The following is a 26,164-nucleotide window of genomic DNA, read 5'->3' as shown; positions in this document are numbered from 1 at the left end:
ACAATAATTGTGACAGCTTTATTCTTCAAAGCTATAAGTGAAAACACCGGCAGGTGACCGGGAGTTAGAGATTGATTTATAAACGCAGTCAACGTGTTAATTGATTTTTTTAGTTTTTAGTTTATTTTTTTCCCCGGCGTGCGAAGAGCCGAAGAGCCTCTTCAAACTCTATGAACGCATGAATTTAGAGGCCCGGCAACCTCCCACATGTCTGCATGTAGTACATGAGGGCAGGCAAACTTGATGACTCAAACTAATGCTGATGTTTTCAGATTGACTGACAGTTAGGTCAGTGAGTTCGTCCATGGTCGGGTTTGGAGCACCCAAGGCAACAATACACACACGTGTACACGTGTGCCCTGTGTTCACATCTCCGTGTGTGTGTGTGTCTGCATGTGTGTGCGTTGCTTGCGCACGCGCGCACACACACACACACACACACACACACACACACACACGCACGCACGCACGCACGCACGCACACGCATGCACACAGAGGGACCACCGTGTTAGAGGAAGGCTATAGTGATGAGGTCACAGCTACACACAGTTAAATAAACCCTCGGGGAGGGCAGTCCATGCAGCGTGGGGCTGAGTGAGAGTGAGGGTCCACACACACACACACACACACACACACACACACACACACACACACACACACACACACACACACACACGCACACGACACCATAGACGTGAAGAGACTTACAGTTACATAAAGCCCATAACAGCCCTGACCTGGAATGCAGGCTATGAGGGTGTCCCCTCCTAGCAAAAGCCCACCCCTCCTTATACTTACACTAAGAGTGTAAGTGTACGAAAATATTTACAGCATAGTGAGCAACCCCCGGCCTATACCCCCTCGCTTATACCCCCCTCACACACACTCACACGTGTATGCAGGCACGCATGTACACCACATGTGTTGTGCGGTTAGCAGTGTATTTTAAAAAAAAGGTATTTCATTCATGCTTTTGGGGGATGAAGTATAGTACGAAGTTGGTTAGTACGTTGGTTGCACCCTTGCACCCTCGCTGCCTCAATAACATTTTGGCAATAACAAGGATGGCAAAAAGGAAGACGATCCAATGATCCACTACACAAACCTGTTGACCTCACGCTTAACGCACATGTACTGTAGCTAGAGGCCTCTCTGCACAGGCATGGCCATTATATACAGCTTGATCTGAATCTGGGTCAGGATTCCCCTGATAGGGGGGGGGGGGGGTTAACCTGAATTCCTTGTCCCTGTCGCATTATACAAGTTAAACATTTGGACAAGTGATATATATATATAGGCTACGGGGTGCAGAGCGGTATAATAGCGTGTCTTATCATTATTATAGAAGGCCAAATGCAAATTGTTGTAATCTTCTAAGTACTGCATGGGCCCTCGTCTGGTTCTGACAGACCGGTCTTGTGTGTGTGTGTGTGTGTGTAGGCGGAGGTGGGGTGTGACGACCCGGTTGGAGTATTCCTTGGTCCGGCGGTGGACAGACGGAACACATAAAATGACACGAGACAGTATCACGCTAAGACGTTCACAAAGTTTATTACATGTACATATAGAACATATATAGTTTTTGGATCCTCATGTTCTAATGACGTCACTAACTAGACATAACAATCTAGCTGCCTGCAGCACGCTGCAATATTGGAGTTGAGGTGATTTGCGTTTGGGGCTAAAAAGTTCTCATCGTCATCATTTTTTGACCGTCGAGATCGTGGATTTCACAATGCAACGCCAGACGTCCCGGGTTCCTTCATTGCCATCCCCAGTTTCTGCTTACTGATGCATGTGTCCCTATAGCGATGACATCAGGGAACGGCAGTCAAGGTCACAGTCAAGATCAGGGTCACAATGACACGATTGGGCATAATTCATAGACAGATGTAGAAAGGTCGGATGAGTTGAATTACTTGTGGAAGATTGCATCAAATGAAAACCATGACATACAAATGAGTCTGTCTTGTCTGTGAATTGAGGGATTGTATTGTACTGTGGCCACAAGCAACTTGAAGTTCATATTTATGTGGTTAACTGTTCATTGTATCTAACATAAAACACTGTAAATGCCAATGTACATATACTGTACTATATAGGATAGGAATATACAAACAAAACATCTGGTGGGATGATTGGGTGGTTGGTTATAGGCATAGGTCAGGAAGATGAAACACATGGATTTCTCAACAACTCACCATTCTCACGTCAAATGTTGTTGTTTCGTTTATTTTCTATTTGAATACATCACTGATTTTGTCACTTTATTTTTGATAAGAAGTCTGGTGTGTGTGTGTGTGTGTGTGTGTGTGTGTGTGTGTGTGTGTGTGTGTGTGTGTGTGTGTGTGTGTGTGTGTGTGTGCGTGCGTGCGTGTGCGTGTGTGCGTGCGTGTGCGTGTATACAGTATGCTGTGAAGACAATACTATGGGGATTTAGGTCTTATGACTTTTAAAGTCGTAACTACAGTATTTGTTCAGCTGGCTTAAAAACGCTGAGGCACCTTAAACGAACGAAGATTATTTGGACAAAGGTATAGCATGCAAATGTACCAGTCAGTGTGATCCAATATGAACCCAGAGTAATGATTGCTTAATGCAATTGAGTGTTTACCTAGTTTTTTTACATACCAACCAAAAGGTTAACAGGTATGATTGTCTGTGCTGTTGGAAGCCAACAAGGAGTCCAACAACAAGCACAATAGTATTTGACTAGCGCGGTACTGTTGATGGTTATTGATGTTATACCGTACGTATTGTGATATGTCCAGTGTTGGACTGTGTTCTCTTTTGTGCGATGTCATTTGGGTGCATTGTGTGTGCTCATCAGAGTAAATATGCGACTCCCATGATCTAAAAAATGAGATGATGCATCTCAAATCGGGCTATATTATATGTTCTATAAATATTCTGAGAGATGGTATATTTGTGTAAATCACGAGACTGTGGTTTCATTGTAAATCTTGTTGTTTATGATAATATTGCTCCTTTGGCTTATGCTCCACGGCTTCATCTAGGGAAAAAAGACTGGATGAGAGAACTGTGGTCGAATTGCTTCCCCCACAAAGCTGATCCATAATGTCCGTATCAATTCTGTCACGTCGCCCATTCTGACCTGAACGTCACCACCCAAAAATCAGTCAGTCGATGACACCGTCGCCCCCGAACATACTTTGGATCGGATTGATCCCTTACCCCCCTTGTGCTTGTGAGATAAACTCATCAAAGCTCTCAGATTGTACCCCGATGGCCCCGTCAACTCAATGCCCCTGCTGGCTGCTGTTATCTTATCATGATAAACAGTATGCTCAGTTGGAATGTCACCATGCACCAACTCGGCTTGCTAAAGCCCTGCCTGCTTTTTGCCTCCTGTTAGAGGGCCTCACTTGGGAGAACCTGCCACTCTATCCACACTTTTCCTGGGCTCTGCAGTTCCTGTCGATTTGATCCAATGAAAGCCAATGAAACGGGTCAGATGACCAATGATATCCAATTAAATCAACAGGAACTGGAGCACACACAGCCCAGGAAAAGTGTGGATAAGTATAGAGTGGCAATGGGTGACCGACCGTACATAAAACTGGCATTTGTTGTAAGTGCGATTGTCTGATTGGGGTGTTGGGGGTGAAAATGATGGTAACAAGAACACTCGGCGGATTTACCCTTTTTGCCGACTTCTCAAGACAAGTCGGCAAACCGTGGAGAATATTCGGCAGACTCTTAAGAAGATTCGCCGCGCGACGACTCTTCTTCAGATTCTGCCGAATATTCTCCACGTTTCGGGGCACTTTCAGCAGCTGCAGCTGCAAGTTTCTGAATGTTAGCTACTGCTAGCTACTGTGCTAACGATGCTAAAGCAACACAACCAAAAAAAAATATTAATCCCGTGATCGGGACGGGACGGGAATGAAAGTCAACGGGAGCGATGATAATGATCATTTTCAGGAAGGAAACAACGCTCGACGCGGTGCTCAGGCTCACTGCTGGCTGCCTGCTGTAGCCAGGGGGGTGGAGCTGGGTGGACCGCAGTGTTTGTTTACAATAAAGTTTCAATAGTTGTCACTGTGCAATACTTTAAAACAGTTGTCATGTTGCACACAATCAATTTGGTCATAGCAGCCGCTGAGCCGCCTGTAGCCTCTCCTCTCCAAGCAGCAGCCCACAGTGCCTGCACCGTGAGACCGCAGTGAGAACGCTATAGCATTGCAAGAAGCTAAGGCTTAGCTGCTAAGCTAACACAACACCAGCCATGGTGGTGGTGATGTTAGCTTAGCGTAGCGTAGCTTGCTGCTGCTTGGCTGTTCAACTTCACTTCATCTCTGCCTATAATTTTTTCTTATTGTTACCCTGACACCGGAGCTGCAAAAACAGACAGATCTACAAGCTCTACAATCTCAACTATCAAACTCCAGCTAGTCCCACTCCTCTGAACTCCAGGCTGCATGAACAGTGCTCGAGCGCTCAGTTTTCTGCCCCCCTCAATGTCGCAAATCTTGCGCATTCACTTCAACTTCAATGGTTCTTCTGCACAGCGCAGCAATAGCTTTGCTTTGCGCTTGCGTTAGTCAAAACTAGAAGCGAGTGACAGTGAGACGAGCATGTCGACCGTAGCAATGAATGGAGACCTATTTGGAATGATTAAATCCATTATTGGCCTGGAGAAAGTTACAGCCGCTCCGCCTCCTCCTCCTCCCTGGCACGGTACAATTAGCCATGTGCTATATGACGTTTTGTTTACCCTGCGACAGGGACTGAGAGAAATGCCACCGAATTCTTAATTATTTTCCTTCTCTATATGGGCACACTTGTGAAAGCTGAATGCTTTTGCATGCTTTTATTGATCTGCTGTCTGATCAGCGTGCATGATCATCATGCAGTAGCTAGATGCGCGCTCCAGTGCCGAGATTTCTTCCCGTTTCGGCGACTCTTCGTCACTTTCCGTCCGAGTTCTCAGACAGAACTCGGACCGGAAAGTGACGAAGAGTCGGCGAAAGGGGAAGAAATCTCGGCAAAGATGAAGAAGAGTCGGCGACCCGAGTTCTCCAGTATTCAAAATGATACATGTTAGAAAATACCGGTAAATGAGATAAACCCTCAGTATCGCATGATGATTGTCTCCACCGGCCAAAGGCATGGGGAGCGTATATGTTTTGCACTCCATATGTCCGTCTGTCCGTGTGTGAACGGCCTGTATAGCGCCACCATGAGGCAGATTTTCAATTTTTTTTTACCTATAACTGCACCGATCTGCGTGAAACGTTGCATGCTCCCTATATAGAGGTGAAGGACAAACTTTTGACCTGCATTTTGATCTGCCTTTTATATTTTATTATTTATATTTATTACTCCTCCAGATTCTGTCCAAAAATCCCGCAAATCGTTAACACAGTATTTGGCTTTCAAAGTTTGCACAGAAAGCCTCTACGTGAAAACTTCCACACACTTTTCTACTATAGGCTTAGGAATATATCCCACCCTTTTCACATTGGCCTGTTATAGCGCCACCAACAGGTGGATTTTTTGCAAAACACATTTTTGGAACAAAATGCCTGAGAAAAATAAAGGGAAGCCCCGCACACTCATGATCTGCGCACAATCAATGTATTTATTTAGCAAGCTTTGGGTCTATACTGACCTTCTTCAGGCATCACAAATGCCTCAAATCATCCAATTGCCATCAAAGGTGTATAGGACGAAATGGCACCCTTTTCACATTGGCCCACTATTGTCAGGGTGCGTTCAGAGGACCCAAAAGCAGTACGACCAAAAGGCAGGATTCACAGTTCAGGATGTTTATTAAACAATAAACTTAAACTTCCCATAAAATGGGGCAGGCAAAAATAAGTACACAGAAGACATGCACTGACACTCTGACATGAAATGAGGATCTGACAAGGGACTGCACAAACTGGGGTATATAAATAGACAAAGACTAACTAGACACAGGTGAACTCAAAATACAATCAAACACAGGATAGGCTGACAGGACAAAGAGGACACAGGTGAAAACACTGACACGTCACAAGGTAGGTGAGACAAGGTAGGGAACAGTAACTATGCAAACAGGAAACACTAGGGACCTATACTACAAAATAAGATACACAAAACCAAACCGGGTAACAGAAAACCAAACAGAACAAGACATGGCAAAATACTGAACATAAAACAACCACATAACCATTAAGGTCAAGCCACATATTAGTCTAGGGGTTTGGACCTAAAGTCAATGCTCAAATACAAAGGCAGAGGAGCGAGGCGTGACAACTATAGCTCTATAGCTACTATGGCTATAGTCTCTTGGTGGAGACCTGTGCGCCGAGGGGCACTTTTTCTATAGTTCATTTTCGTTTCCCCAACTTCAGTCATTGCTCGCATCACATTGTGATCTTGTAAATAGGCAATTTTTGACTAATGCCCCCCCCCCCCCTAGTTTCAAATCTGGTCAGTAGAATCAGTTAAAAGCGAGGTCATAGTAATGGGTTTTTTAGCCGCCTCTTAAAGGGACACTTCACCCTTTTTGCAAAAGCATATATGTTAATGACGTTTAAAAGCTTTAGAACACTATCCTGGGGGTCTTTATGTGTGTAATATGTGGTTTTAGATATTTTAGATTGTAGCAGTGAGCCCAGTGTCTCTGATGTCATGGACACAGGGCTCACTTACTTCCTGGACTACATGTTGTCTCAGTAAGACATCAGCTCTCCCCCTATCCACAAGGAGGAGGAGTGCACCAAAGAATTATGGGAATTGTAGTCCAGGAAGGTAGTGAGACCAGTGTCCATGACATCAGAGACACTGTGCTCACTGCTACAATCTAAAATATCTAAAACCACATATTACACACATAAAGACCCCCAGGGAAGTGTTCTAAACCTTCTAAACGTCATTAACATGTATTATTTTGCAAAAAGGGTGAAGTGTCCCTTTAAAGTCATCAACGGAGGTTGCCAGTCTGATATGGAGAGGAAGAGAGTTCCACATATAGGTATACGTAGCTGGCAAAGGCAGCTTCACCGTGTCTTTTGCCATTAGTTTGGAATTCCGATCAGTCGTTCAGTATACCTGAGTTATGGTCGATAAGTCGAGTGAACTTAATTTACTGTATAGGTCACACGCGGGGAGCGATTGATGGACCCAGTAATTCATTTGCGAGGTCAGTGGGAAGCCGGGGGAACATAATGGCAGGCGGAACGACAAAGAGGGCGCAGTCCTTTGAAGTGTTCACGTTCACGCTCGTCTCACACGCTGGGGCTAGAGTTGAATTGTGTCTACTTTTCTTGTCTCGCGCAGGTCCTGACAGGTCAAGAGCAGAATGTCCACGTCACCTCGTTTAAAAAGAATCACACCCGTGTGAAGTGAGGGGGCTTTTATCATCGTACATCACCATGATGTAACATGTCGATTTGCTCGTCCACACGTAAATTATCCGTTCATTGTCAATGGGAATTCAATGTTTGTGTAAGACGAAAACCTATACAGCCCCTCAAAAATAAATAAATTGTCCCACGATTTTGCAACCCATTTTTCACCCCAGTGTCAATTATCTAATGCACAGGTTTTTTCAACTGGTGGTCCGTGGGCCACTGGTACTGCATGTGGTCCCTCCTGACCATGCATTAAGTAAATGTATAGGAAAGTAAACATTTTTTATTTTATCATGGAAGTTGAGAAACAAATGCAGTAAATTACCTAGTGACGCATGGTGACGTGTCAGTTACTTGGAAGTCATGTATATATCTCGTCTAGAACTTCCACAGAAAAGGGAGTTCGAATTTCAAAGGAATCTGTTTCCCGGATTGATTGCCTGCAGGTTGAGTCACCATTATAAGGGAAATGTGCCCCATAATCAATCGCACGTGTCTGCTCGCTCAATACATATACGGTTAATTTCCCGCCACACCACGCCCACACCCCCCCCCCCCCCCCCCTCGGACCCTAACCCTGGGCTCTATACACTCCTATCTGCCAACCTGGGGAGAGCAACGGACTGACCTCATGCTTCCTTCTATTATATGCATGAGGAGTCCAAGCCGCTTCTTTTCACCTGACAGGGGGGGTCGCCTCGCCATGCAGTGATGACACAGCCTCACGACCCCTCGGGATGACCTCTGACTCAAACTTTGACCCCCAAGTATTAAGGCTGTGTGTGTGTGTGTGTGTGTGTGTGTGTGTGTGTGTGTGTGTGTGTGTGTGTGTGTGTGTGTGTGTGTGTGTGTGTGTGTGTGTGTGTGTGTGTGTGTGTGTGTGTGTGCGTGCGTGCGTGTGTACGCGCGCACATGATGCGTGCATGTGGTGCGCGTGTGTGCGTGCGTGCTTTTTTCCTATTGTAATTCATATAGGCTATAATATGCACAGTAAGTGTGTGAGCATGCCAATAGCAGCTTCTTTCACGGTAAACATGCGCTTATACAATTTACAATCTATAGGCCACCCAAACAAGGTATAAGCAAGGTAAACACGAGGTATAAGGACGCTTTATATAGGACTTCCACCCCAGCAGACAGACAGACATCTCTATATCTGAGACAGTATAGTCCCGTAGATATAGAAGAGCCAGGATATCACCCTATAAACTATACAGTCTCCAGCTATACTGTATGTGTGTCACGTGACCAGCCGGGGCGTGAGGCCCTCATGCTGCTCTTTCCAAGTATTGTTATTGTCATCGTTAAGGAGTCAGTCATTCTGGGAAATCCATCTTAGGCTATATACTCTGAAAGGCTCTGATGAGGCCTTGAAGGAAAAGAAAGGAACCAGTAAAGACGCTATATGAGAACGAGAGAGAGAGAGAGAGAGAGAGAGAGGGAGGGAGGCATGGAATGGAAAGAAGCAAACAGTTCTTGTAAAGACTCTCCACCTGAGCTCCACATGCACAAGGGTGCATGTCCCGTGTCTAACGAACTGATAATCAGTTGGGATCATTTAAGTCCCATCACATGCGCCATACAGTATACGCATATCCACACACCAGAGGCCTTTTCGTCAGCGCGGGGGACAAGCGGCTCTGCGCATAACTGCATAGTTATGCATAGTTATGCATAACTATGCAGTGTTCAGAAGGTGGCAACGTGTATTTTGTTCCAGTTCATTTCCCCCATTGGTTGGCAGTATATATAGGCACCGAGCCTGTTATTATTGTTCATTATACACCTATATGACTGCACTTTTTTAAAAGCAAACGGTGTGCCAATGTTTGGGATCGAACACGATTTGACGCTGTTGCTGAAGACATACATTATTATTATTATTATTTGTATTATTAGTATTATTATCAGGGCATACATTTGGTTAAGCTATGCGCTTAACCAAAGCGCATAGCTATTTCACTCAGCCCTCCTTAAACTGTTGTTACAGTAGTAGGCCTGTATAATATGAGAGGGTGGGTGGGTGGGTGCCCCCACCCACACTGGCCATACTGTAGCGAAGCATGTTTTGTAGCCTGTATGAGAAGGTGGGCGTGTGGGTGCCCCACACTGGCCTATACTGTATGTGTAAGGAAGGGGATTATTGTTTACTAAGCCATGATGGATGGACCGGCAGCTGCATGACGCTCCTACAACCGGAAATTGTGCGCGGTTCTGAGAAAAGTAGTGCCCCCCCCCCTTTAACGTGACATGTGGTATGTGTTACTAAGTCATTCATAAAGACATGGAGCATGGTAGTGGAGTGCAGGCCCCAGTTGGGGGGCGATTGGGGGGTTCAGTAGTAACGGACAAATACAACATTCCTGAGCGTACAGTAACCGTGCTCCGGTTTCACTATGGGAGAGAAATAATGACACGTGGTAAACACACGCAGAGGAACTATATATGGGATGAATACTATCAAAACAAACGTGCCGTCGAGGCAGTACAACAGTAACCAGAGCCATGCCTCTCATCCAGAGGAATACCAAGAAATTGCCTGTGTGTGTGCAATGCATGCCTGTGTTTATTGTGTGTGTGTGTGTGTGTGTGTGTGTGTGTGTGTGTGTGTGTGTGTGTGTGTGTGTGTGTGTGTGTGTGTGTGTGTGTGTGTGTGTGTGTGTGGAAGAACATAGTATTTTTCCTGTATGTGCCAACATGCTGACACCCAACTAAATACATACAGTATCACACTGTATATCATTCTGATCAAGATCAAGTCTATAGTTGTCAATTTAGAGACTAGAGAGTGAGAGAGATAGAGAGAGAGAGAGAGGAAAAAGGGAAGACTTTTAAATCTCTACAATAGAATTAAGAATGTGATGTTGCGGGATTGAGAATTGGGCAAGTATACATTTGCACATGTTGCACATATGCCTGGGATGTGTCCTTTACTGCATGTCCTCACCGCGCGTTAGGAGCAGTGTGGGCAATAATACCATTAAATAACACCAGAGGATGACTCGGGGAGCCATTGGGGTTCCGTCCGGTCACCAAATGGACAATTTATCGCAGTGTGTGTGTGTGTGTGTGTGTGTGTGTGTGTGTGTGTGTGTGTGTGTGTGTGTGTGTGTGTGTGTGTGTGTGTGTGTGTGTGTGTGTGTGCGCGCGCGCGCGCATGTAACTGTATGCAAGTTGGTCTGAGAACAATTTGAGCTAAAGGCTAATTCATGCTCAATGGAAACAACAAGCACGTGACACGGTCGTGAGACAGAGAAATAAAAAACATTAGGCTTAATACACGAGAGCGAAGGAATGCGTGGAGGAAGAGCCACATGTGTTTGAGGTTCTTAGTACGAACCCCGCAGTGAGTCCCATTCCCCTGCATGCAGTCCCCCGGCCCGCTCCTGTTTTTTGTTCTCGCCCTTGTTTTTCTATACCCTCTCCAACCATGTGTGTTTACAGTTAACCTCTCATGTGGGTTCCAACCGCGGCATCACTCAGGGGCAAGTTGTTGCAACATCTGTCTGAGTGTGCCTGCATGGTGCCATGCAGCAGGGAGCAGGCCGCGTGCAGGCCCCAAGGTATACTGCAGTTTGGTCACATCAAAAGAGGTGTTTTAAATGCCCCTGTGCCCAATTCTCCCAACCGTCCCAAAATCACCCCAACCTGTTTACATTCTGTGCAGAAGTCGAAGCTATATATACGCTGCTTCGCTATATAGCGTTGTTGTGTGCATGAGGCCATGTTTTCCACACAAAGGGTCAACGTTGTATAGTTTCCATTCAAACCAACGATCTCCTCTGAGTTGCAGACCCAATGCGGTCCAACAGATGTTCAGGTTAATAGTGTGAGGATATAGGAGGGTGGGGGGGTTATAGTTATAATTGGTTTGAGGCCGAATGACCAGGCTGTCGGACTAATACCCTTGCATCGTCGCAGAGTTATAGTGTAATTTTTTAACATATCCGACGACAGACAAGGGGCGATTTATGCAGATATTTGTGGCGCAGTTGTCGATCTGCAAGCTGACAATGTGTTAATCGTGCAGCTTGTGTATATAGATTTGCAATTTCCGGTGCCGGACACCATTGCCCAACTAATGCTATATAGCTACGTATAGAGCTTGCAGAGTTATAGTTCAGTCAGATATACTGCTGTAGAGGTAATTCACTGCATTACTATGTGGGTGTCAGAGCTTTGATCTCACCACAAAGCGGGGTGCTACGTATGGGCTATAGTTCCAAACATTGGAACTATAATCCCATTGAGATAGAATGAGCACTTCCGCAATCCATTACTATACAATGGGAGTCAACGCTATATATAGTGACGTCACTCTCATGCTAGATCACGTTGGTGAGTGTATACACAGTGTTATGCAAGACCCACATGTCATTCGCTGACATGGCAATCAAAGCTGACCAATCAAAGCGGGCAGGGTGTTTAAGCTCACCTATAAAGAATGCATTCTTCCTGCGTTCCTTCTGCATGCCGCCGGTTGTGGTGCAGGGCAAGTCTGCGGCCAAATGTCAGGGTCACATTTTTGACCCAGTCCAGCCCTGCTCAGGGGCTCTCTATACTATAAAGCATTGGTTCTTCTCTATACATTAAATAACTTTGGGGCGGGCCCGTCTATAGAGTTTAAATGGACAGGTATATCAGTCAAAAGGGAGACATCGGAGAGGAAGTATAATGGATGGGGAAGGATCCACATTATGGAATGTCAGAACAGGTCCGCTCCATATATGGAGATCTATAAGGGTTTGAGGTCAGATGTATATAGAGTTGCTGGCCGGCTCCATATAATGCAGAACTCGATGATGATCCAAGTCTTCTCCATGTCTTCGTATAATGATGACGACCATATATGGAGCGTGTCACGAGGTGATGTCACCACAGGCGTGATGTCACCAGGCGTGATGTCACCAGGCGTGATGTTTTCCGACAACCATATATGGAGGCGTGACCTGACTGACTGGATGGACGGACTGGTTTTGCAGGTTTTCATAGTAATCTGCGACCTATAAATACTGTCGCAATAACTGCTATTATTCACCCACTCTTCCGGGAGCGGCAGTGTGTCGAAAGTGTCAAAAGCTTGCGTCAACATCTGCCCCAGAATGTATAAACAAGGTCAGAAATGTGGGACGGTCGGGGAAATGGGGCAAAAACATCAGCCTCCGTTGCACAAGTATATAAAATACGGAGGGGTTTAATTTAACCCTGAGAGAGGGTGTAAAATGGACCCGCATTAAGGCCATAGAGTTAAATGAACTCCATGATCTCACAGTGCGTCATGCGGTGGAATGCACAAGCATCAGTGGCTGATTATATTATGTGCTCCTTCCGTTTTGTGTGTGTGCTGCGTTTTGTGTGTGCGTGCGTGCGTGCGTGAGTGTGCGCACGCACGTGTTTCAAGGACAGCCCTGGTCACGGCGAGTAACGAAACACAACACGCAAAACAACAAAAAACAATACAATAACAATACGTGTCACAACATGGAGCTGAGTCCGAGCGTGAACGACGTATTATTAAAGGCCCTTTTCCACTACCAGAACCACCCTAGAGCCCGTGAAGCTCCAGAACCATGCAAGTTCTGCTTCCGTTTCCATAATATATAACCAGAGCCCCCAGGACTTTCAAGAACCTCGCATGTTCAAGAAGTTCCTGAACCAAGTTTGTGATATTATGCATCTATTATAGCATGCCTAGTGCACATGTGCGTACGTGTGTGTGTGCGTGCGTGCATGTGCGCGCGCGTGTGTGTGTGTGTATGTGTGTGTACATAGAGGGTAAGGAGGGCACGGGGACCCAGAACCTGCTCTGTTATCAAACTGTGTGTCAGTGAGGTGAGATATACGTACTCCCCTGGACGGGAGCCATGCAGCGTTGGTTGAGTTCAGAGGGGTCCTTGTTGTGTACCCTGCTCTGAACTCTGGGAACCTGCGTGTGTGTGTGTGTGTGTGTGTGTGTGTGTGTGTGTGTGTGTGTGTGTGGGGGGGGTAGTTGTGATGAGTGGATGAGCTAAAAAACATGCACCGCTTGACCTTGACTATGCCAACAGTGTTGGAACGCGATGCCCCCGACGACTAAACTCCCCAAAAAAATATATGCTCCCTCCCCCCTTCGATATCGGCACTTCTTTCTTGTTGATGTCACAGTGATAATATGCAGCCCCCCCCCCCTACCCCCCCACCCCCCACCTCACACACACACACACACACACACACACACACACACGCACACACACACACCTCCTATGCATGCTTTACCCATATATAGTGCACCTTTCCTGCCTCCGCTTGTACTGTACTGTATGTATGTAGGTATATAAGCGCAACAGGGATCATTTCCAGTATGTCTGTGCGTGGGTGCGTGCGTGCGTCCATGCGTGTGTGAGTGCGGGCGTGCGGGCGTGCGGGCGTGCGTGGCGTGCGTGTGTGTGTGGTTTTGGCAAGAGGGGGGCCCCCACTGACTTCCTGTGTACTTCTTTATGGGAGTCAGAGCCGCAAAAGCCACTTACTCTATCTGCAGCATACTGTCACACACATGCATGCATGAACACGTGAACACACACGCACGCACACACACACACGCACGCACACACACACACACACACACGCACACACACACACGCACGCACACACACACACACACACACACACACACACACACACACACACACACAGAATGAACATGTGATACACTCTGACTCAACTGCTATAATTTAATCAAGGTTGCAGTTATACTGGAAGCACTTGAGTAGTATATGCATGCATTGGTCCCCAATACCGTAACACAGTGACTCTATTCCCTGATGGGCTTATTTAAGCAATAGCTCAGGACATTGAAGGGCGGTTGAGCAACTCACGCTGGCACACACACACACACACACACGTATAAACCATTTAAGGGAGTGAGCATGCTGATTTAATGATGAATGTATATACTTGCAGGCCTATACCCCTTAAGCTAGTCTTAAACTATTCCACACTGGACCGCCAAAGTTATGTTAGAAAGACAATGCAATGATGTATTTCAGGCTAATACCATTTATCTCCACCTATTTTATTATAGTTCAATCAATCAATCAAAAGCGTGTTCCTGCTCATTCTATTCCTATCATGGTTTCCAAAATCTACTAGGGACGTCATAGATCCAGTGTTCTTACTGTAATATTCTCTGTAAATCTACTAGGGACGACATAGATCCACTGTTCTTACTGTAATCTTCTCTGTAACTCTACTAGGGACGTCATAGATCCACTGTTCTTACTGTAATCTTCTCTGTAACTCTACTAGGGACGTCATAGATCCACTGTTCTTACTGTAATATTAGCTGTATATCTACTAGGGACGTCATAGATCCACTGTTCTTACTGTAATATTCTCTGTAAATCTACTAGGGACGTCATAGATCCACTGTTCTTACTGTAATATTCTCTGTGTGTGTAACTGATGTGAAATAAATCAAATCATGACAATCGAGATGGGAAAGCTTGAAGTGGTTTAACGGTTGAGCCGTGAAAAGCTGTACAATACATGATAATTCTAAGACCTATCAGCAAGTGAGCTGCTTTTCATTCTTCAGAGATTTATTTAACTGATCCCATTCAGACATCTTGACCAACCATAAAGTAGCTCGCTATACTTGCTTCCTTTAATGTCTGTAAACAAGATGTAAACACTGTTTATTAAGGCGGTTGACCTTTAGCCATTGGGGTGGCTGCAGGACATATCACGTCTGTCTTCATGTTTCAATTTGTTTCGATATAGCCTCACTAACAAAGTGCGTGGTCACTGACCATGCACGGGCACACATAACGTGTCTCTGACTTCATATGAAATGTTTACAGTATCACCATTAACTCATATAATGTATGATTACTGATAATTCTTATCATCGTAATGAACTTCAGAATGTATGTGTCATGCATCGCTGTGTGTTGGTATTACGTTCTCCACACCTGCAGTGACCCAATGGATTCCTCACCCACCAACCCTCAAGGTTTAGATGGAGACTTCTAGAGGCCTGATAGATGGATCCTCCATCGTCTAAACCTATAAGGTTTAGAAGATGGAGGCTTCTAGATAGCCTGATAGATGGATCCTCCATCGTCTAAACCTATAAGGTTTAGAAGATGGAGACTTCTAGAGGCCTGATAGATGGATCCTCCATCGTCTAAACCTATAAGGTTTAGAAGATGGAGGCTTCTAGATAGCCTGATAGATGGTCGCCCCGAAAGATCACGACGGTCACGATGAATGACGATGTGATTGGTGTTTATTCATGCGCTATACTTGACAAAGATCACGGAGTATACATGGTAATCCCCCACTGGCAAAGACACTGGCTGTTTCCATACGCAGTGTCAGTTGGGCTTGGAGGTATGTGTGTGTGTGTGTGTGTGTGTGTGTGCGTGCGTGCGTGCGTGCGTGCGTGTGTGTGTACAGTATATGTACAGTATATGTGATGTTTGCGTATATGCGGAGGGACATGCATACAGTAAGCCTTTCTGTGCCCATGCGTGTCGACAGGTTCTCTTCAGGGGGCCAGCGGGGCCACACAGAGTGACTGACCTCAGATGTTTTTTTACACAGCGATGGGGCCATCATCTGATCGTTAACCCCTGCCGCACAAACCACACCACACCGCACCGCCGCGTGCCCGCCGCGTGCATGTGAGCCGCGAGCGTGCGCTCGTGACGTGCGCGCACCAATCTACACGAGCCTCTACTTATGGCGAATGCATTTATTCCTTGCATTGTGCCTACGCACATGTTGCGACCTTCGGTCGTATAACATGTGTAGGCACAGTGCACTGAAGTTGTTTAATCCCCCCCCCCCTATACCCAATCTGGTGTTCTTGTTTTATGTACTGTATTTCTTTCGACATCATTGATTTTTCTCTGAACTGCCTCCTCAAGGTCTTCCAGCGTTGGACTCTTTACACACAGGACGGGGGGGACGGACAGGGACGGACGCTCTAAACTTGTTATGCACTTTTTTTGACCGTGGACAACAACCAGTTGCAAAAAAACAAGGCAGCGAGTTCCAACATCTTGGTGATACTTTTTCGGTCACTGCATGGTTCTCAATGTGGCGTCCGGGGCAACCCTCAAGGGTCTTTGAGGGGAGTCCAGGGGTCCCGTCCCCCCCCCCGTCCCCCCAGCTATATGACTGATATTTAAACATGGGGGGGGTCTGTATGCCCGATGCATATCAAACTCTGGGTCCTTGACACTAAAATGATTGAGAACCAGTGCACTCGGTGGCGCGCTATGAGCTTGTAGATCTGCTATTTTTCAATAGCTGAATAAGCATAACATGACGCTAACACCAAAATGGGTTCCCGTTCAGAATGGGTTAAATGAGCGCGGCAAGGACAACATTTTGCTTACATAATACAAATATACAAATATCTATATGCATTATACTATGAATATTTGTAATGAAATGATCCAATGTCTCTTCTCATGCCATGGCTATAGAGCGTCGCAGTCCCGCCCCCCTACCAGTCCAGGGCCCAGGAAATGATTCCCCGTTCATTTTCAAAAAGTATTTATTTAAAGACCTTTTAAAGCGTCGTATACAAAGCCAACTTGAGTTGTGACAAATCATGACGACACAACATAATTAGAAAGAAGTAAAAAAAACACAGTTTTTGTCGTTTTTCTTCTTTGTAATTATTTGTTTGGTCCAAAATATTGTGTTTGTTTGTCATGAGTTGTGTGTCACGACTCGAGTTTGGCTTTGTCCACGGCGTATAACCGTCTTTAAATAAATACTTTTTGAAATGTCTATATGGGACAAATGCATTTGGGAATCATTTCCTGGGGCCTGGCGTCGTTCGTCATGAAAGGGGGCGGGACTAGAGAATTGAACCAATGAGACCGAGGCTTGCGGCCCAGTAATCCAGGCACCTATAGCACCTGACAGCGTGCCGCGCGTTCGAGTCCCGAGCCCGTCGACCTTCGCCGCATGTCTTCCCCCCCATCTCTCTCCCCCTTTCCTGTCCAAAAAAAAATACCCTATCAATAAAGGCAAAAGCCAAAAACAATATCTTAAAGGACCACTTCACCACTTTTCAACCTATCTTCATATAGTAGGTCCTCACTAATAATCATGATAAAATGGCAGATTTTTTTTTAGAAAAATGTTTAGATTTTCATTTTCACATTGCAACTTTTCAGCACTAGAAAGCCTGCAGTTTTTATTAGCTTGTATTCCCCATCGATGATGTCACTGGAAGACGGTTTCTGAACTGCCCACAGCCCTCCTATGAGATACAGACCGAGTAGAAAAACATTGCGCCATTTCTTCATGTTTATTAGTGAGGACCTATTATATTAACCTGACGCTGCCAGGTCCAAGAAGCTTGCTACACAAATTTGTTTCACAGCTTATTGGGATCTGGGATCTCGGAAGCAAATTCGATGACGGGGCTGTTCCTTTTTATCAAGATACTTGGTAGATGATTGGATGGGACCGTCTGTCTATCACCGTGTGGGCGTGCAAACACAACCAATCATATTGACGTGTCTATATAGCTTCACATCCGGTTTCGCACATATCCCGCCCTTAGCTCACGCTGATTGGTTCGAACCGCGGAGCGGTTCGGTGTTAGCTCAACTCCCTGAGAGATCCCAGATGGTTGCTGTGTTGGGGAACACGGTTACGCAATACCGCCCCCATCTGGCAGAGTCAGGTTACTATTATATGAAGATAGGTTGAAAAGTGGTGAAGTGGTCCTTTAAGAAACAAATAATTCAACCAGCGACATTACAATTATGTGGCCAGCCAGCATCTAACTACCAGCACGCTACAAACATGATGGAACATTAACCTACAGCACAAAAAAGGTCTGACTTAACTGCTGCTGAAGAGTCTGGCACTCTGTAAAAAAAAAACGTCTTGTAAAACCTGTTGAGTGAAATGACTCTAACTTGTCGTATGTAATGACGATAATTTAGTAGGTGGTAAAAATTCATTATGCCGCAACGGAAATTAATTTCTCCTAAAGAGCCTTGTTAAAAACGTAATTTTCTCTCTTCCGCATGAACTTCCTTGGTGGGGCGGGAATAAAAGACATGCTTTGTATTCAGCTGCAGTAGATATGTATATGTTATTTAGTGTGTGCTAATACTGCCCTACAGAGCCCAAGTGCAGCAACTCCGTATTTTTGGACACACCAACATATTTGTGTATCTCTAACTCTAAGGTCAAATTATCCTTAGCGGTTTTGGGGGTAAACAATTACCTCAAGAACAGATCGAGAACCTCAAGAACAATAAGTGTGTATTATCACTTACGGGTATATATATGCCAATATCTTATTCGGCTGATCAGTTCAAACCCTTTTTCAAATGACCGATTTAGGAATCGAAAATAATGGTACTGGTATAGAAATGACTTAAGAAAAAATTAAGAAGAAACAAACTGTAATATGAACACACATTTATTGTCCATGAAAGGATATGTGCTGACAGTTGGTATAGTGGATGTGGCTCATATACTGTATATACAGTATCAGCCATGTGTACACGATGGATCATGCACTGTATAGTCAATCAATAATGACTCTGCAATACATAATCTAACAGCAGTAAAAGATTTACAGCAGTTTTAGCCTAATGCATATTCCAGTAAAACTTTTAAACTTTAAAAATGTATACTCCGTTATCGTAGTTGCTGATCTTTTGTCAATTGTCAATATTGTTCCTAGCGATGTCCCCCACATCAAAGGTTAATCAGGATTAGCAAAATCATGGCAGAGCAGTTTCATCACAACACGAACATTATGTCCAACATTGTGTTATTGGTTTGACATGTGTTGTGTTGTTCCTGAACGAGAGAGACCGTGCACACAGGAAGCCACGCATGTGGTTATAGGTCCCCGGGGGGGCCGCGGAGGAGAGATAGGCCCTCTTCTGTACAAATGTTTATCATTAAAAGGCTCAATCTGTCAACATGACCTGATCAAACAGCTCTTACACACTTTGGCTGCGGTGTGACTGAGTGCGTGTCGGCACAGGGCATTAGACACACACACACACACACACACACACACACACACACACACACACACACATCCTGCGTGTGGGTGCATGTGCGCGTGCTCTGTCTTGGTGCCATTGGCTGATTCTTGGCAGGGCATTGTGTTTAAGTAGCTTGTTGTGAAAGCAACGCTGTTGTTCCACTTGTTGGACGCGTGGGTGCGCGAGAGCATGAGGCTGTCGCGCCTGTGCTGCTTGTGTGTCGTCGTATTATGCTACTGTAAGTGTGGATATATGCATGCTTTGTGTATTCATGCATTACTCGCTGTGATTTACTCGATAAAAGTAACATATACCGCAAGACGCGCTGACCTATCAGAGACATGTCACACGCGGTCAGCGGCGTCAGCCCCGGCCGCCTCCAGCCGGTTTTCAACCAGTGTCATCCTCCTCCCAGCTGTAGTCCCTCAGACATTATGCCTTTTCGAGGAAGTCAGCATTTGCTGCCTCATTCTGGTCAGGATATATTTAAGCAATATAAGCCACGAGAGGTCTCTGGTTACCTTTATTATAACTATATTGTCCCAGCCCTACTAGGATGCTCCTGGATGCACTCTCTCTTCTCACTGAGGTGGTGAGCCAAAGCCTTCAGCTGAAGGGTGTTGCTAGAATGAAATCCTCAACAGATTTCAGCCAGTGATGCCAACAATGAAATATTTAAGTTTGATTCCCGCTTGGGACGCTGTGGGCGCTGGCGGCGTGTCCTCTCTTCCACGTCATCAGTGCCCATACCCGAAGGCGGGGTTGGCAAATGGGCCTTTCTGTGTGGAGTTTGCATGTTCCCTAGGGTAGGTACCCTCACAAAAAACATGCAGGCCAGTAATCCTGGTCTCTAAACTGCCTCCCCTGGCCTGATGGAGGGGAAAGGAACTGGTTGGAATAGCGTGTTCCTTCCACGCGCTACGTCCAACCAGGGAAACTCCCCCCTGTCGTATGTAAAGGACTTGGACACTCATGCATGAAGGAAGCATGAGTTCAAGTCCGTTGCTCTCCCCAGGTTGGCGGACTGTGTGTAGAGCCCAGGATAGGATCACATTAGATAATTGACACAGGGGTGAAAAATGGGTTACAAAATCGTGGGATAAAAATTATATAAAAAAAAATCACACCCGTGTGAACTGAGTGGTGCAATTCCCCCCTCTCTCTCTCTCTCTCTCTCTCTCTCTCATTAGCAGGCAACGGAGCATGCACTATCCCTCTCTGTTTCTGGCGCCCCCTACTGGTACTAATAAGTCATATATACTCGTGCTCATGACCAATGATACATAGCTAGCTGACCAATGATACATAGGTACGCACGGACATCGCTGTTACTCAAATTGTCAGCTCGCATTCATGCTGCCCCAGAAAATATACGTATTCAGCTGCAGGCAGGATGGAATGTGTATATGAGTACGGTATGTTGAGAACACTTTGCGGGTCATGACACTTTGTACTTGTGAATGTTTTTGAACAATGACGTCGTGTACGCATTTGGAAATGAACAGGATTGCGATACAGTATTTACTAGTAGCCTACAGCATGAAAACACCTGCTTAATGTTTACCTTCACATAGAGCCTTTTACGGTACATGCAGGACCTCCGATATGTTTGTCCCCCTCAACCTCTTCAGCGCTGACACAGATTAAAGAGAGAGAGAGAGAGAGAGAGAGAGAGAGAGAGAGAGAGAGAGAGAGAGCGTGCGCACACACACACAAACATTGCGTTTGTGTTATAACACAGGCTGTAGTAACATTAGCCCTTGGTTTCTCAACCGTGCGTTCTTTGCTTTGGCGCACTGCCAAGTGTCATTCACCTGAAATGTGTGGAGACGAACTCAAAACAAGTGTCATGTGTTGGTGTGTGTGTGTGTGGGGGGGGGGGGGGGGGGGGGGGGGGGGGTTTGAGATGCACACACACAGCCGCACACTTTACACACACCCACGCACTGTGCAGATTCAGATTATCTTGAATTTATCCTATAGGGGCCTGCATGGTGCACCTGGCAGTAGAGCCAGTAACGATGGAAGTTGGAGATCCATCCACACACACACAGACAGACAGACAGACATGATTTGCTAGGTCTCATTGCGAACACAGTGAGCACTTACTACCAGTAAGACGCGCAAACCCGGGAAGCGAACGCAGCTGAGACCCTGCAGATCATGTCTGTCTGTCTGTGTGTCTGTCTGTCTGTGTCTGTCCCGCTGTTACTGTATATGTGGACCTGGCCCCTTTTGTGCCCATATATGGAGCTGAGTGGACCTGGCCCCTTTTGTGCCCATATATGGAGCTGAGTGATTGCTGATGCAACACACTCCATATTTGGATAGCGGGACAGACAGACAGACACACACACAGACACACAGACATGATCTGCTAGGTCTCATAGTAAGTGCTCACTGCATTCGCAATGAGACCTAGCAGATCATGTCTGTCTGTGTGTGTGTCTGTGTGTGTGTGTCCCACCTTTGTGCCCATATATGGAGCTGAGTGATGGGGACTCCTTATATGGTTATGGCTGAGTCATGGTGACGTAATGACTCAGCTCCATATATGGGCACAAAAGCGGGACAGACAGACAGACACACAGACAGACAAAACCCAAATATCTACGAGCTGCGTTCGCTTCCCGCGTTTGCGCGTCTTACTGGTAGTAAGTGCTCACTGCGTTCGCAATCATGTCTGTGTGTGTGTGTCTGTGTGTCCCCCCTTTGTGCCCATATATGGAGCTGAGTGATTTGTTTGTGATTGATGCAACACACTCCATATTTGGACGTATAGCTGCTTTGGGGACTCCTTATATGGTTATGGCTGAGTCATGGTGACATCAGTGTGATGGCGTGGTCCACTTGTATTCACTTGCACTCAGCCATAACCATATAAGGAGTGTGTTGCATCAATCACAAACAAATCACTCAAGTTCTCACTAATTCGTAATTTAAGACACACTGGAGGAAGGAGAACTACAGGACCAGAAGATGGAAATAAGGATCCGTAATTCCCCGGGCCCATACACACGGGAAGACTCCACAGAGGACAGAGGAGAAGAGGATGACTCACTAGCAATCAGGCCTCCCCAACAAGTGGCGAGGAAAGACAAATCTCACCACAGAAAGGAGGAGAAGAGAAAAGGGAAAAGACGGCATCGCAGGCACTCGGCAGGAAAAGGAGCAGGAAAACACGTGCGGCCCAAAGACAAAGTGCGGGAGAGCGAGTGCCGGAAGCGCCAGTGGGAGGAGGACAAAGCCAGGCGAGACTGGGAGAGACAGAAGCGCAGGGAACAGGCCAGAGCGCGCTCCCTCAGAGAGAGACAGAGCGAAGAGGGGTCTCTTTCAGAGCAGAGCCTAGGTCTCTTGACAGGATTGCCGTCTTCTCCGCGCTACAGGGAACGCCTGGAGCAGCTGGAGCGGCATCGCGAGCGCGACCGCAAAGTCCGCGAGCAGCAGCAGCAGAAGGAGCAGAGAGACCTGAAGGAGCGGGAGAGGAGGGGGGAGGAGCGGCGCAAAGAGCGCCAACTGCTCAGAGACGTGCCATTGCACCACCGGGGGGCGCTGCCTGAGGAATACGGAGACGAGGCCAAACAGAGCCGCCGCAGCCGCAGTCCCAACCGAGCCCCTCGGGACAGATCGGAGCACTGCAGCGAACCACGGAGAAGTGGAAGCGAGGAGGACAGGCCCGAGGACAAAGACCCGCTGGCAAACCTGATGGACATCGGTGACATTGAACGCGAGACGAGTACCGCGTCTTCTGTAGGATCAGCGTCCGGCTCAGAGGATGGGGAGGACGACAACGACTCTCCGCCCATCTCGCCCGTGGAGCTGAAGAAGGAGCTGCCCAAATATCTCCCCGCTCTACAGGGCTGCCGTGGTGTCGAGGAGTTCCAGCGTCTGAACCGTATAGAGGAGGGGACCTACGGTGTGGTGTACAGAGCCAAGGACAAAAAGACAGACGAGATCGTGGCCTTGAAGAGGCTGAAGATGGAGAAGGAGAAGGAAGGCTTCCCCATCACCTCGCTCCGCGAAATCAACACCATCCTGAAAGCACAACACCCCAACATTGTCACGGTCAGGGAAATCGTGTTTGGAAGCAATATGGACAAGATCTACATTGTTATGAACTATGTGGAGCATGACCTCAAGAGTCTGATGGAGACCATGAAGCAGCCCTTCTTACCAGGTGAAGTGAAGACCCTCATGATTCAGCTGCTGAGAGGTGTTCGCCATCTCCACGACAACTGGATCCTCCACCGCGACCTGAAGACCTCCAACCTGCTGCTGAGCCACAAAGGCATACTCAAGATCGGAGACTTCGGTTTGGCCCGGGAATACGGATCTCCGCTGAAGCCCTACACGCCCGTGGTGGTGACGCTGTGGTACCGTTCTCCAGAACTGCTGCTGGGAGCCAGGGAGTACTCCACAGCCGTGGACACGTGGTCAGTGGGCTGCATATTTGGCGAGCTGCTCACCCAGAAACCGCTTTTCCCTGGAAAATCCGAAATTGACCAAATTAACAAGATCTTTAAGGATCTGGGGTCGCCCAGTGAGAAGATTTGGCCGGGCTACGACGAGCTCCCAAATGTGAAGAAGATGACTTTCACAGAGTTCCCCTACAACAACCTGCGGAAGCGCTTCGGCGCGCTGCTCTCCGACCAAGGCTTTGACCTCATGAACAAGTTCCTCACCTATTGTCCCAGTAAGAGGATTCTGTCGGACGAGGCGCTGAAGCACGAGTACTTCCGCGAGACCCCGCTGCCCATCGACCCCTCCCTGTTCCCCACCTGGCCGGCCAAGAGCGAGCAGCATGAGAGGGTGAAGAGAGGCCGCCCCCCCGAGGGAGGCCTGGGCTACAGTCAGCTGGGCGACGACGATGACCTCAAAGACAGAGGCTTCCATCTGACCAGCAGCAACCAGGGAGCTTCGGCCGTGGGCCCGGGCTTCAGTCTCAGATTCTGAGGGGAACCGCTCTGGCTGGATCGCTCAGTGGTCTGCATGGCTGTAGTATGGCGCCTTCATCCAAATTAGCGCTTTTCAATATGCGAACCAGCCTAGATGGACAGTTAAGGAATCATGAGAGGTGAACTTCTATGCTGGGAATTTGACTCGTTCAGTTCTGTTGAACATTGTCCTCATTCAGTTCTGTTGGAAGGCGAACTCGGTTCCTGTCAGGAGGAGGTTGGAGTCATTCAGTTCTGTTTGGAACTTGGACTCATTTTTTTTGGAACGGCACCATGATGTCCTGGGGGTGAATGATGATGAGAAATCTTAACTAAAATGGTCAAGACTGTTTGCCACACAACAACAGGGTTGGGTTCCTGTGTGATACAGGATTGATTTCAAGGTTTTGCTTTTTGTTTTTAAATGTTTAAATGGTTTGGCACCCATTTATCTCTCTGAACTACTCATACCGTATGTTGCCACAAGGACCCTCAGGTCGTCTGACCAGCTTCTCCTGGTGGTGGCTAAATCAAGGCTGAAGCTCAGAGGGAACCGGGCTTTTGCAGTGGCAGCTCCCAAGCTCTGGAATGAGCTGCCTCTGCACATAAGACAAGCCCCCCACTATTCATGTGTTTAAATCACGCCTCAAGACATATTTTTATTCTTTGGCTTTTCCAAGCATAGTATGAGCTTTTGATGTTGAAAGTGACACTGTGTACTGTATGTTGTTTGTTTTTAAATGAAGTTGTGATTTTTATTATTTTATTGTAAAGCACTTTGGTACAACTTGTTGTTATTTAAATGTGCTATAGAAATAAAGATGGTATGGTATGGTATGGTATGGTATGGGGTTGGCTAAGACCTTGTTAGCATTTCCAGAAATCTTCTTTGTTTTCCTCACCCCCCGTCCCACTCGATGGCTGATTTTCAACTCAACTGCAACAGTGTCTTTTGAAAGCCATTTCAAAAAATGTGACAATGTCTCTAGCTCTTCTGGAGGTGCAGGAAGCATATGTCCTCGTGTCTGTCTGTAGTTTAGCTCTTTTGATTTCTTCTTGACTGGCCCCCGTAAAATCTAAATCCCCCCACCTTTTTCCCCTCACTGTATATGTTTCTTTTCCCTTTTTGCTTCCTTTATGATGAATTCCTGTTCTGTTCTTTAATATATAGAAGTGTCTATTTGTACGTCTCTAAATGTTTTGATGAATTGAACTTGGTGGACCCTCTTGTAAACAAGTGTAATACTTAATTGGGTCGTCCACTCACAGTTAACAGTCTTTGTATTGAGTTTGTGCTTGAAATGTACTGTAATTCTGCAAACTGTTAATACATATTTCAATCAATCAATCAATTGTAGATCGGCTATTTTTGGTATACTATGGCATTTGTGAGCAGCCCAGACAGTTTTCAAGTTGCTTTATTCAGACATTGATATTCATTTTACCATGCATAATAATCCCTATACTGTCCCCACTGAGAAACAGGCTACTCGAGTAGTCGTCCCCTTTTGATGAAACACAAGAATAGGCCTATATATATGTGCATGCCGCCGGCCTGGCGGAGACAATAAAATAGTAGAAGGCTGCTACCTGGTGGCCAAAAGGAGTATCCTCCGTCACGGATAATATAGGCCTTTCCTAATCCATAATACTGTGTCGACTAAAACACAGTAAGGCCCCTATAGGATATATTCAAGATAATCTGAATCTGTCAAAGCTTGTTCGCACGGTGTGCGTGCAGACTATAAGTGGCCACTGACTATAGTGGCCTGTTGTCATTCCAGCTATAACTCCGAATTGAGTGTGTGTGTGTGCACACACACACACTCACATGTGTGTGTGTGT

The 26,164-nt window shown here is 46.4% G+C and overlaps 1 protein-coding gene across 1 annotated transcript; it reads left to right on the top strand.

Moving 5' to 3' along the window:
* Positions 1 to 19,726: 19,726 nt before the first annotated feature.
* LOC308334359 (cyclin-dependent kinase 11B-like) lies at positions 19,727 to 24,338 on the top strand (the record flags this gene model as incomplete). Its single annotated transcript, XM_080791085.1, has 2 exons — positions 19,727 to 19,802; positions 22,330 to 24,338. The coding sequence occupies 2 exons, from the start codon at positions 19,727 to 19,729 to the stop codon at positions 24,336 to 24,338; spliced, it is 2,085 nt and encodes a 694-aa protein (XP_080647211.1).
* Between the last annotated feature and the right edge of the window lie 1,826 nt (positions 24,339 to 26,164).

The sequence above is a fragment of the Protomyctophum bolini genome (genome assembly GCF_963924005.1).
Source record: "Protomyctophum bolini genome assembly, chromosome: 2".
In the NCBI taxonomy this organism is placed as follows: Eukaryota; Metazoa; Chordata; class Actinopteri; order Myctophiformes; family Myctophidae; genus Protomyctophum; species Protomyctophum bolini.
The sequence above is the reverse complement of the archived record's forward strand: the minus strand, read 5'-3'. Positions and strand labels throughout refer to the sequence as shown.